The 20,194-nt window shown below is 40.1% G+C and overlaps 5 protein-coding genes across 9 annotated transcripts; 1 reads left to right on the forward strand and 4 right to left on the reverse strand.

The window, feature by feature from the left end:
- Positions 1 to 152: 152 nt before the first annotated feature.
- On the reverse strand, positions 153 to 6,247 carry LOC115626208 (CCR4-NOT transcription complex subunit 3). 4 transcript variants are annotated; one of them, XR_003995572.1, is made up of 13 exons: positions 5,950 to 6,247; positions 5,457 to 5,684; positions 5,159 to 5,256; positions 4,945 to 5,094; positions 4,418 to 4,877; positions 4,030 to 4,361; positions 3,892 to 3,961; positions 3,512 to 3,835; positions 3,289 to 3,453; positions 2,299 to 2,918; positions 2,018 to 2,227; positions 1,520 to 1,727; positions 1,318 to 1,455 (listed from the first exon to the last, which is right to left on the reverse strand). XR_003995572.1 is itself a non-coding variant. In XM_030521496.1 (12 exons), exons 2-12 carry the CDS (start codon positions 5,479 to 5,481, stop codon positions 978 to 980), a joined length of 2,547 nt encoding a protein of 848 aa, XP_030377356.1. In that variant the 5' UTR covers positions 5,482 to 5,684; positions 5,950 to 6,246; the 3' UTR covers positions 153 to 977. The 4 variants fall into 4 exon arrangements, 3 of the variants coding, with proteins under 3 accessions (XP_030377356.1, XP_030377355.1, XP_030377357.1); XM_030521496.1 differs by lacking the exons at positions 1,318 to 1,455; positions 1,520 to 1,727 and adding an exon at positions 153 to 1,076 and having other exon boundaries at positions 2,018 to 2,221; positions 5,950 to 6,246; XM_030521495.1 differs by lacking the exons at positions 1,318 to 1,455; positions 1,520 to 1,727 and adding an exon at positions 159 to 1,076 and having other exon boundaries at positions 5,950 to 6,245.
- A 436-nt stretch (positions 6,248 to 6,683) lies between these two features.
- LOC115625973 (transmembrane protein 53) lies at positions 6,684 to 8,312 on the reverse strand. The gene is made up of 3 exons (XM_030521217.1): positions 7,676 to 8,312; positions 7,251 to 7,611; positions 6,684 to 7,192 (listed from the first exon to the last, which is right to left on the reverse strand). The coding sequence occupies exons 1-3, from the start codon at positions 8,005 to 8,007 to the stop codon at positions 6,803 to 6,805; spliced, it is 1,083 nt and encodes a 360-aa protein (XP_030377077.1). The 5' UTR covers positions 8,008 to 8,312; the 3' UTR covers positions 6,684 to 6,802.
- Positions 8,313 to 8,585: 273 nt separating this feature from the next.
- Positions 8,586 to 10,528, reverse strand: LOC115625918 (probable cytosolic Fe-S cluster assembly factor GK14772). The gene is made up of 5 exons (XM_030521152.1): positions 10,388 to 10,528; positions 10,232 to 10,324; positions 9,517 to 10,174; positions 9,244 to 9,457; positions 8,586 to 9,068 (listed from the first exon to the last, which is right to left on the reverse strand). Exons 1-5 carry the CDS (start codon positions 10,448 to 10,450, stop codon positions 8,672 to 8,674), a joined length of 1,425 nt encoding a protein of 474 aa, XP_030377012.1. The 5' UTR covers positions 10,451 to 10,528; the 3' UTR covers positions 8,586 to 8,671.
- A 113-nt stretch (positions 10,529 to 10,641) lies between these two features.
- Positions 10,642 to 12,700, forward strand: LOC115626187 (protein CNPPD1). The gene is made up of 4 exons (XM_030521465.1): positions 10,642 to 10,733; positions 10,792 to 11,082; positions 11,580 to 11,702; positions 11,762 to 12,700. Exons 1-4 carry the CDS (start codon positions 10,695 to 10,697, stop codon positions 12,524 to 12,526), a joined length of 1,218 nt encoding a protein of 405 aa, XP_030377325.1. The 5' UTR covers positions 10,642 to 10,694; the 3' UTR covers positions 12,527 to 12,700.
- Positions 12,701 to 20,153, reverse strand: LOC115626188 (transmembrane protein 65-like). 2 transcript variants are annotated; one of them, XM_030521466.1, is made up of 6 exons: positions 19,425 to 20,153; positions 14,561 to 14,686; positions 14,399 to 14,440; positions 14,262 to 14,329; positions 13,997 to 14,200; positions 12,701 to 13,815 (listed from the first exon to the last, which is right to left on the reverse strand). In XM_030521466.1, exons 1-6 carry the CDS (start codon positions 19,771 to 19,773, stop codon positions 13,699 to 13,701), a joined length of 906 nt encoding a protein of 301 aa, XP_030377326.1. In that variant the 5' UTR covers positions 19,774 to 20,153; the 3' UTR covers positions 12,701 to 13,698. The 2 variants fall into 2 exon arrangements, with proteins under 2 accessions (XP_030377326.1, XP_030377327.1); XM_030521467.1 differs by lacking the exon at positions 14,561 to 14,686.
- Positions 20,154 to 20,194: the final 41 nt, after the last annotated feature.

Raw genomic sequence — 20,194 nt, forward strand, 5'->3', positions numbered from 1 at the left:
CTATGATTAACATTAAATAATTTGCTGTTTGCTCAACTTTTAAAAACTAATGCGGCAAATCCTGGGAACGAACTGAGGCGAAATGAAATGAAATTGTAAATCAGGCAGTTAAATAAAAATGTAATATAACACAAAACGAAAATAATATACAAAAACACCTTACAATTTTCAACTATATACTCATACTTTATTCGCTTATGTTTAAAAAAGGAGTCTGTTTTTACGCATTAATTTGTTGGTTTTTGTTTTTGTTTGCTTTTCAGCAGCAATCATCATACTCAACTTAATCATGATCTTAGTAATCGTATTAATTACATCAAAATTAAATTTATTAAGATCAGCTGAAATTACGTTTAAACATATTTGTATCATTAGTTTAGATAAATTTGTTTGTTTTTTGTTTTTTATAATCAAACGAAACCGAATTTGAAAAATCGGTGCGCCCTCGGATTTGCTTAATTAAAGTATGAACTGTTCTCTGTGATTTACTGCAATATGTACGCGCTTTTTATACAATATGCGTTTGGCAGGGTGTGGCCTGGATAGGTGAGGGGGTGGGGGGAGTTGCGTGAATGCCGTGCAAATGGAAAGACATATTCTGACGGTGATAGGTCGTGTGGACTGTGTTCAAAAAAAATTGAAATTGTTGCTCAAATTTAACGCTCATATTTAACGGATCTTTTAGTATTCTTTTTTTCATAACTTGTTTTTACTTAATAAATAGGTTTTTGCTTTGCTTTTCAAGAAAGAAAATCTTTTTAAAAAAAGTAATAATAATCAATAAAACATTCATAAAAAAAAATATGTTTACATGCAATTCTGAACAAGTATCATACTTCATTTTCCTTTTCACTTAAGCTTACGGCTTGGTTGCTTTTCGCTTGTTTTATATTATCTCATTTGTGGTTTTCTGTGTGGTACTGATTCTCCTTTTTATTGTATTCCTCTTGACAGCAGCGCTGTGATGGATGCAGCATTTAATTCAGCTCTTTGTCTTCTAAGTACTTGTATTCAAAGGTAAAGCCCTCCTTTTTGCGCTGGCTCCATTTCTCATAATCAAAATAGATGTACGTACCCTGAAAATGAAAAATGTTGGTACTGCTCACTTTTTTTCCCACATTATATGCATTCGGGTTAAGTGCTTCAAATGAGAAGCGCACAGGAGGAAGGTGTTTATAATGAAATTATAATTAAAGTAAATTAATCACCTACCACCCAAACGGCCTCGCTTAAGTACTTCTTATGAGAAGCGCAGAGGAGGGCAGTTTTAAATTTAATTGTAAAATTTCGTATTTATAATTAAAATGAATTAATCAGTTATTGGCACCTCCAACGGCTTCATTTAAGTGCTTCTTATAAGATTTATATTTGTTGGTAGTTACATATTATAGTTGCCAGATTATTTTCAATTCGAAATATTTTATTTCAAGGTTGATCATTTTTAATTTTTAAAAGCTATTTTGAAGATTTTTTGTATAAGTAGGTTTTTAAATAATGAATGTAATGCCTTATACTGAACTCGTTCGTTAATACGTCTTCGGTTTATCGCATTTTAGCAATCGTTAAGAACTCTATTTACTCGCCCGCTTTTTCCAAATGAATGATAGGTATCAAATTCCATTCATGTTCGTCCGATAGTTCCTGGGAAATGTTGTTATATTCTTATGGCTCACTAGATTTTTCTAAATTATATTCATCCAAGTTTTTAAAAGGTCCCCTGTTAAGTGCTTCGAATGAGAAATGCGGAGGACGGCGGTGTCTTTAATTAATACGTGCAAACTCGTACTTATAATTAATATGATTAAATCACCTATTGACACGTCAAACGGATTTGCTTAGGAACTTGTTATGTGAAGCGTAGAGAAGGGCAGTTTTAAGTTAAATCGCAAAAATTTGATTCAATAATTATTTTAATTAAATCATATTTGCGCCAAATATAAATGGACTTCTAATCCTATCCAAATCATTCTTATAAATGGCGATAAGGCAAAGTGAAGGTAAATGTCGTTTTGCTCACCTGTTCGTAATCATCGTTGATAATTTTTGGCTCCTCGTGGCGCTGAAACCACATCATGTACTTGGTGTGGAAGCGCCAGCTTTGCTTTTTCAACGCCTTTGCAGCCAGATATTGCGCCTTAGAGCCCTCCATATAATAGAAGACGAAAAACAAAGTCTCCGTGGAGAGTCGCTGATAAAATTCAACGGTATCGTATAAGGGCAACTGTGCCTTGTGGAATTTTAGAAGAATATTTAACTTTAATTATACCTTTACATAATAGGAACTAAATAAGAACTCACCTGTGGATAGTGTGGAGGCGTTTGCACAGGCGATCGATGAAAATAGGTTTGCAGCTTCTCTGTGTCCATTGGCTGTGGCAGGTGATAAAATGCGGCCTCCATCATTTGGAATTGCACCTGGTGTTCCTTTTGCAGTGGCGTGGGACCCAATGGTGTTACGCCTAACAGCGGTGGTATGTACGCCTCAGTTTTTGGCATTTGTTGTTGTTGCTGCTGAGTGGAATGCGGCTTGTTTGTGTTGCCGCTGCCAGTGCTACCGCTGCTGCTGTTTGGCTGACCGGCAGCATTTGCAAGATTCATGAGTGCACTGCCTGTTGTGGGACCATTTGTAACTACAGCCACCGCTACAACTGTCGCTTGTTGTTGTTGCTGCTGTTGTGTTGCCTGCTGCTGCGACGCTTGTTGCTGTTGTTGGCTGGCAGTTGTTTCCGTATTGAAATGCTGTTGTAGCACCGACTGCGTCTGTTGCTGCTGCTGTCTCGTGTCTATGTTGCCTGCTTGCTGGTTTAAGGAATTTGTGTCGATCACGGATCGATTGATAGCTTCCTGTGCCATGGTTTTCAATGATATTGCATCGACTACTGCATTATTGTTGTTGTTGCTGAGAGTGACGGGCAGACCTACAATAAGAAATTTAATTTGCTGTTGTAGCACATGTTCGCTATTTACAAACATTTGTAAAGAATATACTAGATTACCCATACCAGGAGGAAGATTAATTTCATTAATATGTGGGGTATACGGTCGTAGACATGAACTCAGTTTTGTTATGTCTACGTGAAATTTTTACGTAAATATTCAAAATTGTAGTCTACTATAATTGTCGGTATATGAACTGTTTGTACTTTATGGAAACAACAAAAATTGTGACATGTCTTGAATTACATGTTTTCCAAATTTTTGATCGGACGGAGTTGGAAATATTTGCAATAATATAAATATGAACATTGTAGATGGAGTCGCGATCCACCTAATGTACAACATACGCACCATTTTGTAAGTGTGAGGAATTCGTTTGAAGATTGGATAATTGCGCGGTTTGTTGGGGCTGTTGCTGTTGTTGTTGCTGATGTGCTGGCGCTCCTGTGCCAACAATGGCCGCCACCGTCGGCACGGGCGTTTGCTGCTGCAACACAGGTCCGTTTTCCAGTAGTGCTGAAAAAGTATACATCAGAACTATCCAAATACACATGGTCCAAATAAAAAAACGTACATGTATTATGCTTAGCCACTGCCGAAAATGCAATTGTTGGTGTCGCTTGAATCACAGATTGGCCTTGAATGCTGCTGCTATTGCTTGCCGCTGTTGCTACTGCAGTGCTAACCGCAGACCCTTGTACTGTGCTTGTTACAGGCGTTGGAGCGTGAGGCTGCACGGCAGGATTATGACCACTGGCTAAAACATTGCTGTGACCGCTGATTCCGCTACTACTGGTGCTACTGCTACTTTGCGTCATGCTGGCCGCTACGACCGCCGCGGCTGTGGGCAGCTGTTGGTTTTTGCTAGGCGTTGAACTGACAATCTTATTGACTTGAGCTGTAGTAGAGTTGGGATTTTAGTAAATAACTTAAAATAGCGTTGATGGTACTCACTATCACTACCCGCTGGCGCCGTCTTGGCCGTTGCACGTACTGCAATAGGCTTGATGGGCTGCTGAGGTTGCTGTGGGGTGATGGAGAGTACAGTAATTAGTTTACTAACGAAGGGTTTCATTTGTAAGATGTGCTTACCTTTGCTTTACTAGTTGTATTGCTGTCGCTGGTTTTATTGCGTTTATCGGGAGCCGTCGCTGTTGTTGTGCTCGCTGTCTCCGCTGTTGACGATGATGCCGCGCTGGTGTCGCTCGCGTATCCAACATTGTTGCCATTTGCCTGCTGCTGCTGCTGGTACTGCGTGCCACTGCCTGCGCTGCTGCTGCCACTACTATGCACAGCTGGCGGTTGCGTGCTGCTGGGCTGGAGGACCTGCTGCACCGTTACGGGGGATTGTGATGGACTGCCACCGGATGTGACACTGCTAGGTGACCCGCTGGTTTCGTTGCTGTTGTTACTATCCGTTGTGGCTACGAACCAAAAGAAATGACCATATGTTTTGGGAATTTTAAGTTACAATACTTACCCGTGCCGCTCAGTTCCACCTCATCGAGACCAATAATATCATCATAGATAAACTCATTTTCTTCAAAGTCGGGTTCTTGGGATGAATCAATATAATATTCCACATCATCCTTAATTTTGTGCACCTGCTCCGCTTCCACGCCATCATTGTCTAATAATCGCAGCAATGTTTCCAGCTTAGTTATATGGAACTTATGTCGATCTAGCTTGGAACGCAAATCATCCATTCGTTCCTGTTTATCGCGATCGAGTCGTTTCTTTTTGCCCGCCAAAAGCGACTCGATTTCACTTTCGTACTGATCTATTTGTATTTGCAGTGAACTAATTGAGCTGGTTAACCAATTGCGTGCATCGTCCTTAATGCGTTGCACAGGATCCATTTTTTGTGCCGCGCCCAGACCCTCCTTGGAATATGCCTTTGTTTTTGTCTCCCGCTCGACAACCTTAAAACGCTCCATTTGCTAAAATAACGACGACAACAATCAATTGGAATGCGTTTGCATTCTTTATAATAATAATATAACTTACCGTCTCAATTAATCTTCGATTTTCAAGCAGCGCACTTTTATCCTTAATCTCTGCTGAAGCAATCCACGATTTGATCTGATCGCGTAAGCGCTGCAGTTTTTTAATTTCCTTCTTAAGATCCGCCTCATACTTCTCCTGCAGATGTTTTTGCTGGAAAATTAAGAGAACCGAAGTTAGATTAAACTTCTGCAATTTGGCAACGGCAACTGATTACCTTCTGGTTTGTACTCGTAGCATTGTGTACCTTTTTCCAAATGTCCTCGAACGTTTCAACGCCTTCAGCTACCTTTTTTAAACATCGATCAATTTCCCCTGTGTAAGAAACATGTTACAGCATAAATATTGCAATTACAATCAGCACTCTCTAATGTCAAATAAATAATATACTTTTGTGGATTGCAATTGCAAGGCGTATACAATGTTTACATATTATCATTGTATGCATAAATGTTATATGTATATAGGTATGTACATATATAGATGTGAGCAGTACTTAGAATGATTTTGCTTACCTTGCAGTTTTCTCGTCGCAGCCATGGCTATGTGTGCTCTTGTGGGTTCTGTTGACACAAATAGTCAGACATAGTCCGCTGCTGCAAGCTGTGGCGGATGTTAGTTATATCACTAATGCAACACAACACACTGAGCTTGGTTGTTTTTGCTGTTCAGTTGTTCCAGCTTCAGCTATTTGGCGGCAACACGAAGTATTCCAGATGTATAGTAGTAGCTATTGCAGAAATCTGTAAACAACAGATTAATGAGGGAACAGTTGTATATTCATTCGCTCATCACCCCCACGCCAGAAATTTGCTCACGCACACAAACACGCGCAGGATGGGCGCAGTGTGGTTTGGGCAGCAACGGCGGCGTGGCGGTGAAATGTGTCAATTGTTGTTTGGGGTGGCCAAAAGCGCCATGGCCCCGATATTTATGTGGGCCAGTGAAGTCAGCCGTAGGTTTAGTATTCCTTTTCAATCCATTGGCAGTCTTTGTGTGTTTATTTACCTTGTTTTCGTTTATATTCGCAATTGATGGTGACGGAAAACGCTACGCAGTCGAAAACGAATGAAACTTTTCTTTTCTGCTTTGCTGATGCTTCTTCTTCTTCTTTTGGTACCCTCCGCCGTGGTCACACTGCTAGATTTCGATTTTTTACTCGCGTTTTTGGCTAACACATCATGGCGCTGTGCTCGAGTTTCTTTTATTTTGATTTCTGCGGCATTTGATGAGACCTTAGGCTTAATAGATATAATAATTTATGTGCTAGATATATTTAAATAATACGGTTCGAAGATTTTTCTTCTGTGGGTGCTTTTTTGTTCTCGTTCTCTTATCCTCTTTTCTTTTTTCGATAATCAATGGCGACTCGATAGCGATATTTCGATAACGATAAAAAATGGCGACTGCCCCGAAAACAGAGCTGTATGCAGTGGCACGGCACAGCACTTAGCCGGCTGTGGAGCCCTGGTTGTGGTTTCATATGAAACGACAGTTATTTATTTTAAAAAAGTTACTGTTGCATCGCGAATTTTGTTTATCGGTTTCTGTTTTTATATTTATAGGTTCTTTTTTCTATTTTTTAAAACACTTTATTGAGACAGCGCGCAGTTTTGTTTTGTTTTTCTTTAATTGCATGCAATTTCAAAAATATATATACATATATGTAGATAAATATATGCATGTACGTTAGTTAGTTAGTTTTTAAATTCGTTTCTACATTAAAGCCGTTACAGCGTGCATTGCTGCTTAAATTTGTTATATTATTTGCAAAAATTATGCGTTTAAAATAGTGCGCTTTACTTGCTGTTAGCTGTTAAATTGAAAGAACTATCACATTTAACTATTATAAGACGAAAACCTAATCGTATTTTTTTGAAGTGTGCGATCCTGGCTGTTGCTCAGGCATTAAGTCAGGCGCGGGGGAAAGGTTTGCTTCTGCAACCTTGTACGCGGGCAGAGACATGCAATTGGAAATGAAGTTGCAGACACACTGAATATACTGTTTGGGATAATGCTGATAGATCTTAACATGTTCGGCATCGTCAAAACAAACGGATGAGACATCAACGCCTTGGTCGCGCCGTATTCTAATGAATTTTTCCACATCTCGGTAAGGTATAACCACATCGCTTTTAGAGTACAGAAACAATTGCGGATTCTTATTGGCCTCGTTTTTTAGCTCGTAAAACGGACTGGCATGCAGTGGCGTGGACTTTACAAACAAGCTTTTGAAGGCGGCGAACGCCTCCTGCAAAAAATGGTTATAACATTTACTGTATTTGAATTATAGGGCTGTAATTACTCACCTCGACGAACCACATGATACTCAGCGTTATCGTAATGGCCAGTGCCGTCAAGCAGTTGCAACGCTTCTGCCGACCATATATGGCCGTTATAGCCCTGTACAGTCCTAGCATGCGACGCTCACCCGGAGCTGAATCGAAGATTACACCGCGCACCTGAAGCGGTGAGTTATGCTTGTGCATCGCCAGATTGATATGCTGATACAAATAGGCGCCACCATTAGAGAATATATGAAATATGAGCGGATGTGCATCGAAGTTCATGTCCTGAATGAGCTTCAATATCTTTTCGCCGATCGGCACCATTTCGCTTCGCTTCCAGAAGAGCGTGTCCACCGGAGCGGTATACCGCACCGTTATCAAGCTAAAAGCAGGCGATTAGGCTGTAAATTAGACGTTAAAGACGTGGATTTGGCACAATTTCTTACCCGCGCTCCTCGTATATCTTGGAGTATTTCATTAAATATCGATCCTGGCAGCCAGCCCAACCCAACAGCATTACAATGGGCACATTGTTTTCCTCGTTAACAAACACAAAGTCGGACTCGCCTTCGGCAATTGGTTTGGGAAACTTTATGAAATACTCTAGACTATCTTTACGTGGTACGATTGTTGTTTCTTCCGCTGCCCGCCGCTTTTGGTGGGGGGCCGCACTACCCAGGCGTTGATTAACATTAGCTGGAGTCGCTTGTGTCGGCACTATGGTGGCGCCATACTGACTGGCAATATCATCCGGTGTGAGGCCATATGGGTGCGACATAATTGCTTCTAAATTTTGCTTCTCGATACGGGTTTCCCTAACTTTTTTTCTTTGCTGCGCTGCTCGGACAAAACGTTTGATATTCGGTTACGCAAAGCCTGCTGCGGAACAAACGAACGGCAGGAGTGGGGAAAAGCGGTGGCCCTATTGATTTTATGTCGCGTTATTTAATTGGAATTGTCAATGGCATAGTATTCAAAGGACGTGTTCCAACTCATTGATTTTTCTGCAGCCGCAACCGAAACGTAATACGCAACTTACTTTTAGCAGAACACGCGGTGTGCATGAAAATACTTGACCTTCTGGTCCAGCTTGTCAAAAGCTTTTTCGTTGCTTTCGCTTTTTAGCAATGCGACGAAGGTCCTTCCCGGCACTGCAACAATGCGACGAAAGCCGACTGTTGGCGGCTGGCAACAAGATTGTCGCCTCATTTCGATTTGCTTCAGCAATGCCGCACCGCATGCTTGCATTCCAGCGCGTTTCCAGGCACAGGTGTTTTGCCGCATGGCTCACTATGGTAATGGGTTGGACATGCGCAGTACAACGCAGGATTTCAGTAAGGTTGGCGTGGGCCTAAATAAACTATGTAACAGTCGGCTTTATTTCTAATCATCTTACCCTACTATGTAGATAAGTATTAACAATAACAGTTTTCATTAGAACTTCACCATTTGATGTTCAAAGCAGAGTTCAGTTTTTCGACAGCATGATAACTTGTATGCAGCATTTCGCGGGCTTTATCTGTATGGGCGCCGTCTAGAAAATCGCTGTACATTTGCTTCGTATGTGTGTTGTCAGGTATGGAGAGCGGCAGCTGCTTGTAGAGGGCCTCCAGCTGTTGCGTCAACTCGCTCACGTGTTGGCCGGTTGTTGGACGCACTTGGGCTCCACCATTAACGCAGCCAGAGGGGCAGGCCATCACCTCTACAAAGTGATAGGACGCCTTGCCGCGCTTCAGCTTTTGCACTAGGTTTTGTATGTTGCGAAAGCCATTGGCTATGGCAAACTTGAGGACTGTCTGTCCGTCTTTCTCTAGGATCACCTCACGGAAGTCGCGGTTTCTGAGGAACAGGAAATAAAATATGAAATATTTTAAAATAAATATTCAAATTAATAAATTAAGGCTTTAGTGGAAATACGGGAACAAATACTTTAAAAAATGTCTGAGAAGAGCGGGCAATTTAAGAAATTGTCTCTACTTTACTATATTTGTAGTTTTTACCCTGCGTTTGCTACCTTAACTGCTTAAAGTCCAATTCATGCAGCGTATTGTTGAAGAGCTCCTTGGCAGCGTATTTAAATATGTGCTCGGCATAGCCACCAGACAAAGTACTCTCGTGAGCCCAAGCAATGTTCTCCGGACTTTGATCCGTCCAAGGCCAGTCCAGCTCTGTGGGATCATACAAATGCAGAGCTTTGTCTTCCGTCAGCAACATTTGTTCGACTTCAACTAAAGAGGGACAAATCAAATCTGCCGTCTTTGCTGTTAGATAACTATAGATTACTTACTTGACGTTATTACACAGTCGACATCTCGCGAACTGTTCACTTCGCTGTAAAAATCCTCACGCGAAGCCTCCAGCTTCTTGTCATAACACGGCATTACTGTCACATGGTAGATACGCGAACCGGAAAAACCTAATTTCTCGGCCAGAAACTGCTTTACCAGCACCCCCATAATTTGCTGAGGGGAGCGCGTCGTGGCTATGTGGGGAAGTATAAAGCTGCCATGTGTTTTTTCGGCATAGCACACCCATCCGGGACAAGACGACGAGAGCATAGTTAATTGTGGATTATCCCGAAAGCGCTCTACAAATTCTTGTCGGCATTCTAGAAGGGCCAAATCATCAGCAATTTTGGTGCCCAGCACTAAATCTGCTCCTAGTGAACGAAAGTATCCGGCCAAGTGCCGAGCGGTATCATCCACACCAAGATTATAGCGATTTGCCAGACTCAGAATCGGTTGCGTAGCTATGGTGAAAACAATAGTGCGTACTTTATCGGTTTCACCAGTTGCTTTGAGGGCTTGGTTTTCACGCAGCACCTTAAGTAGCTCCTCCTGACTTTGCTGAGTAATGAGCACGCCCTCGGCCGAGGTTATGCAGCCAGAGCAGGCAAGACAGTCCTGTAGCGTGATTTCCACTTTTTGCAGTTTATGTTTGCCACTCTGTATTAAAACGTTTTGATTGAATTGAGAAGATTTTCACTCTTGTTAAGCATTTACCTCTGATTCCTCGTAGTAGCCATCTTCTTGAACAGTAATTTTTGCGCCGGTTTTGGATTTTGTCTTATCTATGGTTACGGGCTTAATACATTCCTAATATGAGATGATGATGCGGTTAATGAACATTTGACTGATTTAACGATAATGTTTACTCACCTGAGAGGGTGTAATAAAGTCATCCAGGTCCGTGAGCTGGAGTGCTCCGCTAAAGCGTGACATTTTCGATCTCTTCAATTTGTGTATGTAGTTTCTTTCCTAACTCTTATTAAAAAGGTATTACTAACAACAACTTATGACGTATATGGAATCATAGCATATGCACTAGAGATGAGCGACAGACAGCCTTTTACTTCATAACACGACGTAATATCGTTTGTTTGAAGTACGTTGGCAGCGCTGTTTACGTTTATTTGTGAATAGCAATTTTCGCGATTTGCTGAGCCATAAAAAAAAACTTGTAGCAATGGGACGTACTAAATACGTCACCGCAAACTCTAAAAAGGTAAAAATTCTAATTCAAAAGTAAACTTTTAATATAACTCTAAAAATTAACGTTCTAGGTGATGCAGCATGAAGACTTCATCGACCGTATACGCAAAACCCTTTACTATGGTGTGGGCAACGAGGAAGATATGGAGGTTTCTGGCCCACTTGCTGAATACGCAGCATTTTCATTTTCACAAGCGCATTATTCTTTTTCTCTGAATCGCTTGTCGAAAATAACTGCAGGGAAAATGCATGCGACACCATGCTCTCTCATAATGGCATTAATATATCTCGATCGCTTAAATGTTATTGATCCTGGTTATGCTAGGAGAATCACGCCACAGGAGCTGTTCGTTGTGTCTTTGGTGAGTAATCATCTTAATCATGTGGTATTGTAATGTGTTGAACACATATGAATACATGTACATATCTGCCGTTAAATACATATGTATGTGTTTACATATGTACATAGATTTGGTTGAGCTCCGTCCATAACCACAACCTGTTGATTGATAATTGTCTCAACCGCAAATAACACATACGTATGTACAATATTTATATGCTGAGTGCACGCACACTCTTTAATATACACATATTCGTTCAAACATGCATACCAGCATGTATCTATGAGCATATACATGTGTATATGCATGTGTGGCATTCTTAATACATACGTATATGAACATACATATATTCCCTACGACGAACTCATGATTTATTTAATTTAAAGACTCGAAACAGAATGGTGATAAGAAGTCGTACTTTGTTTACAAATATGCATACAATATGGCCAACATTCTGTGTTAAAAGTGCTCATTATACGTATTGCAATTTAAGTTGTTTTCTTGTTTAATATATGTAGATGATTTCGACTAAATTTTATGCGGGCCACGATGAGCGTTTTTATCTGGAAGACTGGACGAAACAGGGTCACATGAGCGAGGATAGGATTAAAGCAATGGAACTGGAGTTTTTGTCTGCGATTGTAAGTTGGTTGTTGCATCATACCTGTTAATTATGTTAATTAATGATTCATATGATTAGGACTGGAACATTTACATATCGAACGAACAATTCTTTAAGAAACTTAGCAGCGTGGAACGTACATTGGCACAGCAGGAGGGTCTGCGACGTGGCTGGCTAACTTACAGCGAATTAATGCAATTGCTGCCCTCGTTTACGCTTGCGAAATTCATGCTGAATAATTTACTGGTGTTGGCCTTAAGCTATGCGGCTAGCGTCATAACCATAGCGGGCGCTTTCTTCATAGCCAGTCAGATACCCGGAACATTGTGGTACCGCAGGCCGGTTTCGAGCTCATCGTCGACGACGCCAACTCCCCTGACAACCCCGGTTTCCACTCCAGTACCCACATCCAATGCTACCCAGGCTGCACCCATCGTCAGCAGCGATGATGGCACTATCTCAAGCATTATCATAAGCGGTAATCTCGCGTCAAATGAAAGTTGCCAAGCATTGAACGTGGAAGCCGAACTCTTAAAACTGGAGCAACAATTCTGTAAGGAGGCAAGACTGAATGAACTGAAAAGGACTCGGAATGAAGAGAGCATGCGCTATCCTTCTCCGGCTCAAAACTACCATCCAGCCGCGCAAGATCAGCAGGACGTTGTGCACCATTGGCTCAACATCAAGTCGGAGTACAGTGACTCTACTCAAAATGTGTTGATATTTGGACAAAACTCTAATTGGACTCCGCAAAACGTATCCGTCATCTGGCAATTGCTTAGTGATATGATGCAGAACTCGTTTTCAATGCGTTGGCCTGAACTGTGGCCAAAGTTGATATAGTTGATGGTGTTATTGGTTCAATGGAAATGCTTGGCATGCTCTTAGTTCATTTCATAGTAAGCCCCTCTAGCTGTATAATATGAGCTCTTTCTAAGCTCCCATGTACATTGCTGTAGTTCTTCTAACAAAATCCAAAAAAATACATTTTATTTTTGCATCAAAACAAATTTTAAATTGAAGCTTTTTGATTTATTTCCTTGTTAAATGTACACTTTTATTAATAAGCTCTCTACAATTTGGACTTTTACATTATACATACTATATGTTGCCTACTAAAGTTTCTTGTTGATATAAAGCAGCACTTTGTGCTTTGGAATACATGTGGAAAGAGTACTAGTTGAAGCGTTAGAGGCACTTTACAGTGGGACAATTTGAAGAAGACAATCACTATATATTTGATAATTTGGTGTTATTCGTGAAAGGCAGTTTACTTTCATGTTTTAGAATCCATAGTGCGCAAAAAATGATTCCGTAATAATCGCCCAAACATATATATTGGCTTTTTTTTTTTTGCTGTTTTTGCTCTAATCAAAATAGTTTTAATAAAATAAGACCTACGTTTCACACACATGCTAAACTTTGACCCGAAGTATGTCACACTGAGTAAAACCTGTAAAGCATTTTTAATATCTCGCGCACTATGAAACTCTACTCACATACATACATATATGGGTACTTTTTAATTTTGATTTAATTTCTGCACATAGTTTGTTTTACAAGTACGTTTATATTGATAATCTGATTGGACCATTTGCAGCTACTTTGTCACTATGCTAGCACTAACAATTTATACATGCATTCATCTAATATTTCGTTGAGTATTGCTGAAGCCTCCTCTATAAAGCATTAGCCCAAATTCGCTTAATAAATTCTAGGGACGTGCGTGCAGTCGAAATCAGTACTTCAAGGTGACAAACTCAATAAAGACTTTGTACAATTATTAGGTACATTATGTTAATAATAGTTAGTCAGTAGGTACTCTGAGTTTCATATTTTTTCGTTATTATGGCTCACAATATAGTTATTAGGCAAGTCGTAGGATTTAAACAGGCTATTGAGTAAATGAGTTGTAAACTTAAATATAAAAAGACACATTAATATAACAGCAACATAATTGACGCTACACTAATTAAGTACTGAATTAAACCATTACACCGGCAGTTAGCCCATAATTAGGCAATACTTTTTGAGTCTCCTTTCTCGGCTTCCTCTGGCTTCGGCTCATCTTTTGAGAACCACAGTGGACACATGCCGAGCAGACAACCTATGGTAATGCCGATTATACGCCCCTGTAAATTTAATAAAAGGATTAAATCAAATTTGAATACCCGGCACCAAAAGAGAATTATAAATAGTTTTCTAAGAACGGAGATTTTTTACACAAAAAACTAAAATCAAATAAAAGATTAAGCTATTTTCATTTCGATTCAGATGAATTATTCATTGGAAAAAAATAAAATAAATACTAACCCAACTTGACGCGCGTCTGCTTGATTTTAATTCGAATTGTGCGGGGGTTAATTTTGGTGGTCGGAGTCCAATTATCTGACAACCGTTTTCAACATAAGTGGCCATTGAAATGCCCAAAACATCGCTTATCGTATTGCCCAGGCCAGCGGCCGCCATTGTTGAGAGTGTTATGAAGTGACCCAAATAATAGTCAATGTATTCACCCTATTTTAAAGAGAAAAGATTACAAACACTTATAGTTGATCATCGAAAATATTATACTTACAGCCACAATCATGATGAAGTTGTCCAGAAACCCGAAAACAATAAACGGCACGGCGTTTACAAAGAAAACTGCGAATAATAATAAATGTTTCAATTAATAAAATTCCGCAGCGTCAGTTTTTTAAATGTTTTACTTACTGCTTCCCAGCTCGGCCGTTGTAGGTGGCCTGGCAGTTTCCACTGGACATTGTGGAAGAAACAAATAGGAATGGAAATGTTAAATAATTTAAATTGCAATATTTTAAAGTGTTAGTGTGTTAATTATTGCGCTTTGGGCTATTCTTTTGACTCTTATTTTACCCAATTTCTTTCTCAGCCAATCATCGGGCATCGCACAAAATGTACCGGTGGGATCCACCTGAAAGAGTGTTGGCTTATGGGAGAGACGTCCAAACCGAGTACGCCAACTGCTAACGGCCAGTTGACCTTTGTGGTGTGGCACAAGGTGTTGCAATGTATGGATGTGTAGGATGTTGTTGTAGATGTGTAGTTGTTCCAAAAAGTGTTGATGTGAATAGGGCAATTTTAAGTGCCATTTTAAGTTTAACAGAAAAGGTATATGCAATTAAAAGAAAATAATTGAATTACTACAAATAGATGTTAAAATGTACAGTTAAAAAATAATAATATTTGAAATATCAATAATGTTATAATTTTCTTTAGAGCTTAAAGCTAAACGCATACATACTATAGGTAGAAAAGTAATTGAAAAACAGCAATAAATCTTTTAAAATTTGAATATCTAAGGATGCATTACAATTAAATATGTTGGGAGCATGGAAGAAGGGAAACTAATCTTGTTTTGAGTGTTTGTTGATAGAAAAACTTTAAAACTTGGTTGTTAAATGGATTCCTTGCATGCAGCTAACCTATTTGTATTGCGATTAAAGTATAAAGTAGTAGTTATCTGCGTATTACTTTACAATTAATAGCATTTCAATAGTGGAAACAAAGAACTCCTGCACGAACGGGAGGATTCTTATGAAGAAAGCAATTGTGTGCCTCTTTTTATGGCCACTATTGTATGCACACAGGCTATTGTGGCATGAACTATTTGTATAGTGCATTTGTAGTTGCATAAAATCTAAACAGTAGAAGAGCAGCATTTAATAGCAGAGCTTGTGCAGTTTAGGTGTTTGTGTAGGTGTGGCGTGTGTAGGTGTTAAGGTCGCTGTGGGGCTGCACGACTCACTGCAACTCAATTAATGTTTTGCCACACACACACACGACGCTTTCCAAAGCATACTTTAGCGCGCCGCACCTCTCTACGTGTGCGCGTGTGTGCGTGTGTCTGTGTAAACTGTGCACTTAGCGTTGCTTTGACGCCATTATGCCCGACAGCACATCTAAAACATGCCATAATTACTGAAAAGTGAAAGCGAAATTGTTTTTAAGTTCACGAACTTTGAGTGCAGTGTTGACTTCTCATGAATGGAAAGGGAGGAATGATATATTACCAATTCAGTTGTCAATGGGGGCTGTTTATTAAATAAGTAAATAACGGTAATTATTGCTTGCTGCTCAGTAAAAATTCACCCATCGGGTGCTATATTAATGTAACTCCTCTTTCTTTTCTTCGCTTCAACAGCAGGGCGAAGAGTAAATGAAATTTACAGAACAAGTCGGATTTGTTATTAGATATTATTGTAATTTTGATGCAATTTTTTTTTTGTATTGTTTACCTTATATTTTTTATTCTACATCAAGTTAAATGTTCCCATCGCAATATTTCCATGGTGAAAACAGCACACATGTCGCTGTCATTAAACGGTGCGTGTTTTATTTTACTCGTACATGCTCCCCCAATTCCATGGAGATTTTTGTGGCGTAAATTGGCCGTGAGTCTGCGCACGACCTTCCCCAGCTTTGATTTTCGCTGTGGGCCACAATATGGCATTTGTTGATGCTGCCACAACAAATTGAAACATACAGGGCCATGTTGTACACACACACCCGAGAAGAGCGCCTTGAAGTAGGCAGTGACTACAACTTTAGGCGTCCTGTCACGTTTGAAGTCACGAAGATGTCAGAAGCTATGCCAATGAAGGACCTGCGACGAAGTCCTGTTGAGGGAAGGCAAGCTCTCTGATGACCGTGAAGAAGCAACAGGAAACATTACCATGTGCGGCAGTGTTGTTTGAGGCCCGCAGGTGCTTTCATGGCACCACAAAGCATACTTGCTTGTACGTACACATTAGAGCGTTAGCATCTACACATATGTATGTATGTATATTCTGGCTTTGAGAGTATGTCACATTTGCATACAATTTATTCTATGTTCTCGATGTTATTGTCCGACACATTAGCATTTAAATTGGCCATTTGCTGCATGCCTTTTTATTTATATTCCATAAATGTGATAGTCCTAAAAGTTCTATTTGACGAAAAGCTCAAAATATTATACTAGTCTGTTTAAATCTGCAGAATAAACAAGGAAATTCGTATGCACAAGAGAAAATCCCACATATTCCTGGGTCCACGTTTGAGCGCCACTGGCGCGTTTGTAGCATCCCAAACAATATCCGAGAGCTTAAGCGTGCATTTTCAATTCATATCCGTAAATATGTGTGTACCTACTATATATGTATGTGTCTGTGTGTGGCTTGATGATTCTGACAACTTTTCATGCTTTATGACTTTCCAAGGCACACACAGCGCACAAAGCTGTGGCTCCGGTTCGTGCCTTAGCTCTTGTTGAATGCCCCGAACTGGGGCTCCACATTATTTGCAAGTATTTGCGCTGACTGCGTAATTTCGTGGCGTAAATTTAAGCAGCACTCGCATAGTGGCATCCGCACACACTTAAAAGCTTGAAATTGATTCAGAAAGATACTCGTAGCTGAGTTTAGAGTTCAGTTGCGTGACGCGATGGCCTTTTTATTGGAAGCCATAACTTTTTCGTGTTTTTTTGTCTATTGATTTTTGATCCTATAGTAGTCTGCTATGGTAGTGGCGTTGAAAAACAATGCATGACCTTCGTTTTGGCCTGTGTGGGTCAATTTATTATACATTGCGTATACGGAGCGTGGTATACACATGTCCGCATATCCTTTTTTTTCGCAAATTTATCAATATTTGGGCCTGCTTTCAGTGCAGCTCGGGCGCAGCACAGGCGCGTATAGGTGCTGGTAATTGTTATAAATTGCCTTCATCCACAGCCATAAAATGGCTCTCCTTTATCAGGCAGAGGCAGTGCTTTGGGAATAAATGGCAAAGCTTTGGTGAATTTTAATTTAATCTCATTGTTGAAGTTTCTGTGCACCGCCACGAACGGGCTGAATTATCCGCCTGTTTAAAGCTTCAAAGTGAGGAGCGCGATTAGGTCCCAGGGCCATAAACAAACCACTAATCGCTGGTAAATCGTGTCAATTGCTGAGGTCAAGTAAGTAGATGGAGGCACAAGGCCCATTTCTATATTTTGTTCAAATATGTACTCGTAATGGTATTTGTGAGAAGTATAGGAAATTGGTAGTTGATGATTGGATTTATTCAATAGAAAGTCCCTCTACAATCGGTGTTATGTATAGTATTAGGCGACTTTCAGTGATATTTTACAATTTATTTTCATAGTTTGTTCTCATGTCTAACGAAAAAGAAAATAATATGACACTACTTAAGTGAACGTTTAAAACTCTTATCACTGCAACAAGTTACGTGCGTATACACACAAAATTTACTGCGATTAGCCCAATCAGCAGACAGTTAAGACAGCGTGTTGACGGAGAGCCTAACAGGAAAACAAAAAGTGTGTAACGCAGATGACGCCAACGGCTGGGCGTAATAGAACGAGTCGAAAAGTTAGTAATAACTTTGCGAAATACTTGGCATACGAGTTCAAACCCCTTACAATCCGCACCGCATGCTGCTTTCATTAGTTTTAGCCAGCTCGTATTTTTTTTGCTGTTGTTGCTCGGGTGAGGGCTGCTTAAATTTTAATGAGCAACTGAAAGCAGAACGAGTTGCCTTTCTTTAGCATACACACATATATAGTATGTATATATACATATTTAACACAAATACGCTCATACATACAAGTACTACATATTTGGATTACAAGTTGTAGCAATTCTTAAATATTGCATTCAAATGCTACATATATTTTTTAGTTTATTGCAAGTGTTTTTAAAAAGAGGCGTATACAAATGCTACATAGGTATAGTATATACTTATATTAAAGCTAAAACACAATATTCTCCTACCTTTTAGATAAAAGTTCATGTGCAAAATCTTTTGTACAACCAAGGTACACATGTAATCGTAAATCCAGCAACACGTTGCAAAATAAATCAACAATTTGCGAGTGTAAATAAATTATAGCTATTGATTTTGCCAATTGCAAAACACACATGTTGCGTCGAGCTCCACGGATAGGGATTGAAAATCTCGGCGAATTTTTTATGTCGATGGTAATTTTGCGTAGGGAACTGTTTATTGGGTACTGGGCCTGGATAAACTCGTATGTAAGTCACGTACGCACAGCAAACGGCACATGTACGGAAAATCTTCAGCTGAGCTGGCGCCTACTGGGCTGTCTGTCTGTCTGTCTGTGTTTGGCCAACATATTGGCTGAGTCCGTACTCAGCAGAGCTAAACGTTTTATGACTCAGTTTTATGGTATGAGTGAGTGTAGGTACGTATTTTTGAAAAAATAGTTCTTAGCAATGCCTGTGATTGGTGCATTATGATCAGTATAAGACTGCGAAATGTTTATACAAGTATATTTGGACTATAATTTGACAGCTGATGGATTCGGTTCTAGCAAGATGTATAAAATAGCGTGAAGGGATCAAAGTTGTCAATTGTGTTAGGCTCACACACTCTGGTCGCAACCCGTGCTATTGCATTCTTTGCCGCCTTTTACAGGGCTGTAATGGCGGATAAATTCATGTGGGAGGTGGGCGCTGCTTACAGCGATATCGATGAGATTGTAAAGGAGATGACAGCATCAAAGAGCAAGGAAAAGTGCCTTCAAGTCTGTATCATGATGAATCTGGCAATCATGAAGGCCAATGCCAAGCTGTGCTAGTACTAGACAAATGCTTAAATGAACAGGCCGCTAAATATAGCTTACAGAACTATGACAAGCGGTTCGCAGCTCCGTAAACTTTTTATAATATCCTCTATTTGTTTTTAATAATTTTGGGGAAATGCTACTTATACTCACTTTCATACTGTTTTTTCTCCTTTTCAGCGTCTATTTTGACCATAGCCTGACGTAGATTTATTCGCTCCTCCTCGTCCAGATTGCATATCAGTTCCATGGCGCGCTCTGTGCTGAGATGTGTGCTAAACTTGGACTGATTGAAGCTAGACTGACTGAACGTTTTGCTATGCTGATCCTGCTGCCACACGGTGGGTCTGTGCAGCAGCAGGTGGGTCCTGTTGTTTGTGCAGGTGAAGTAGCTGGTGGGACTATGTGCTAGCCGACGGCAAAACAAACTATGTTGACCGGGATGCTGCTCTTGCCAGTGACGCACCAATTGCTTGAAGGCGCCCTGACATTGTTGTCTCATTTTAGTTGCGATTGTTTAGATAATGACGTTTTGGTGCTATTTTTAAACTATTATACAATGTAAGTGCACGTGTCGAGAAATGCTGCCGCACTTAAGCTGTTTGGTCACACACGTATCAAGCAATAGCAATTTGTTTTTCGTACTTTACGCGATTTGCATATGCATGATGTTGTTTAAGGCGACAAACTGATATATACATACATACATATAAACAAAGACCGAAACTGCCACGCACACGCCCACGACCCGCGCACACAGATATTTGTTGCGTATGCAACGAAATTATTCGTTCGACTAACGTTACGGCGGACGCAAGCTTAATTCACGAAAAGCTTCGGCCACTCGCACTTACGAAAAACTCTCCTTTTCAGCATCCAAGAACTCCCTCCCAGCAATAGTAAGAACAAGAGCACAACAAACG

This window comes from Scaptodrosophila lebanonensis, unplaced genomic scaffold, assembly GCF_003285725.1.
Source record: "Scaptodrosophila lebanonensis strain 11010-0011.00,11010-0021.00 unplaced genomic scaffold, SlebRS2 tig00000080-arrow-pilon, whole genome shotgun sequence".
NCBI classification, from domain to species: domain Eukaryota; kingdom Metazoa; phylum Arthropoda; class Insecta; order Diptera; family Drosophilidae; genus Scaptodrosophila; species Scaptodrosophila lebanonensis.

Excerpts from the sequence above, each read along its gene's own strand:
- LOC115626208 (XM_030521495.1), bottom strand. The coding sequence starts at position 5,481 with ATGGCTGCGACGAGAAAACTGCAAG. Across the intron at positions 4,362-4,417 it reads GGTGGAACTGAGCGGCACGG|CCACAACGGATAGTAACAAC; the intron begins GTAAGTATTGTA and ends TTTGGTTCGTAG. Across the intron at positions 3,454-3,511 it reads AGTGGCTAAGCATAATACAT|CACTACTGGAAAACGGACCT; the intron begins GTACGTTTTTTT and ends ATACTTTTTCAG.
- LOC115625973 (XM_030521217.1), bottom strand. The coding sequence starts at position 8,007 with ATGTCGCACCCATATGGCCTCACACCGGATGATATTGCCAGTCAGTAT. Across the intron at positions 7,612-7,675 it reads AAGATATACGAGGAGCGCGG|CTTGATAACGGTGCGGTATA; the intron begins GTAAGAAATTGT and ends GCCTGCTTTTAG. Across the intron at positions 7,193-7,250 it reads GTATCATGTGGTTCGTCGAG|GAGGCGTTCGCCGCCTTCAA; the intron begins GTGAGTAATTAC and ends CATTTTTTGCAG.
- LOC115625918 (XM_030521152.1), bottom strand. The coding sequence starts at position 10,450 with ATGTCACGCTTTAGCGGAGCACTCCAGCTCACGGACCTGGATGACTTT. Across the intron at positions 10,175-10,231 it reads GCTACTACGAGGAATCAGAG|AGTGGCAAACATAAACTGCA; the intron begins GTAAATGCTTAA and ends GTTTTAATACAG. Across the intron at positions 9,069-9,243 it reads TTGGACTTTAAGCAGTTAAG|AAACCGCGACTTCCGTGAGG; the intron begins GTAGCAAACGCA and ends CCTGTTCCTCAG.
- LOC115626187 (XM_030521465.1), top strand. The coding sequence starts at position 10,695 with ATGGGACGTACTAAATACGTCACCGCAAACTCTAAAAAG. Across the intron at positions 11,083-11,579 it reads AGCTGTTCGTTGTGTCTTTG|ATGATTTCGACTAAATTTTA; the intron begins GTGAGTAATCAT and ends TAATATATGTAG. Across the intron at positions 11,703-11,761 it reads TGGAGTTTTTGTCTGCGATT|GACTGGAACATTTACATATC; the intron begins GTAAGTTGGTTG and ends TCATATGATTAG.
- LOC115626188 (XM_030521466.1), bottom strand. The coding sequence starts at position 19,773 with ATGAGACAACAATGTCAGGGCGCCTTCAAGCAATTGGTGCGTCACTGG. Across the intron at positions 14,441-14,560 it reads TTGGCTGAGAAAGAAATTGG|TGGAAACTGCCAGGCCACCT; the intron begins GTAAAATAAGAG and ends CACAATGTCCAG. Across the intron at positions 14,201-14,261 it reads ACTTCATCATGATTGTGGCT|GGTGAATACATTGACTATTA; the intron begins GTAAGTATAATA and ends TCTTTAAAATAG.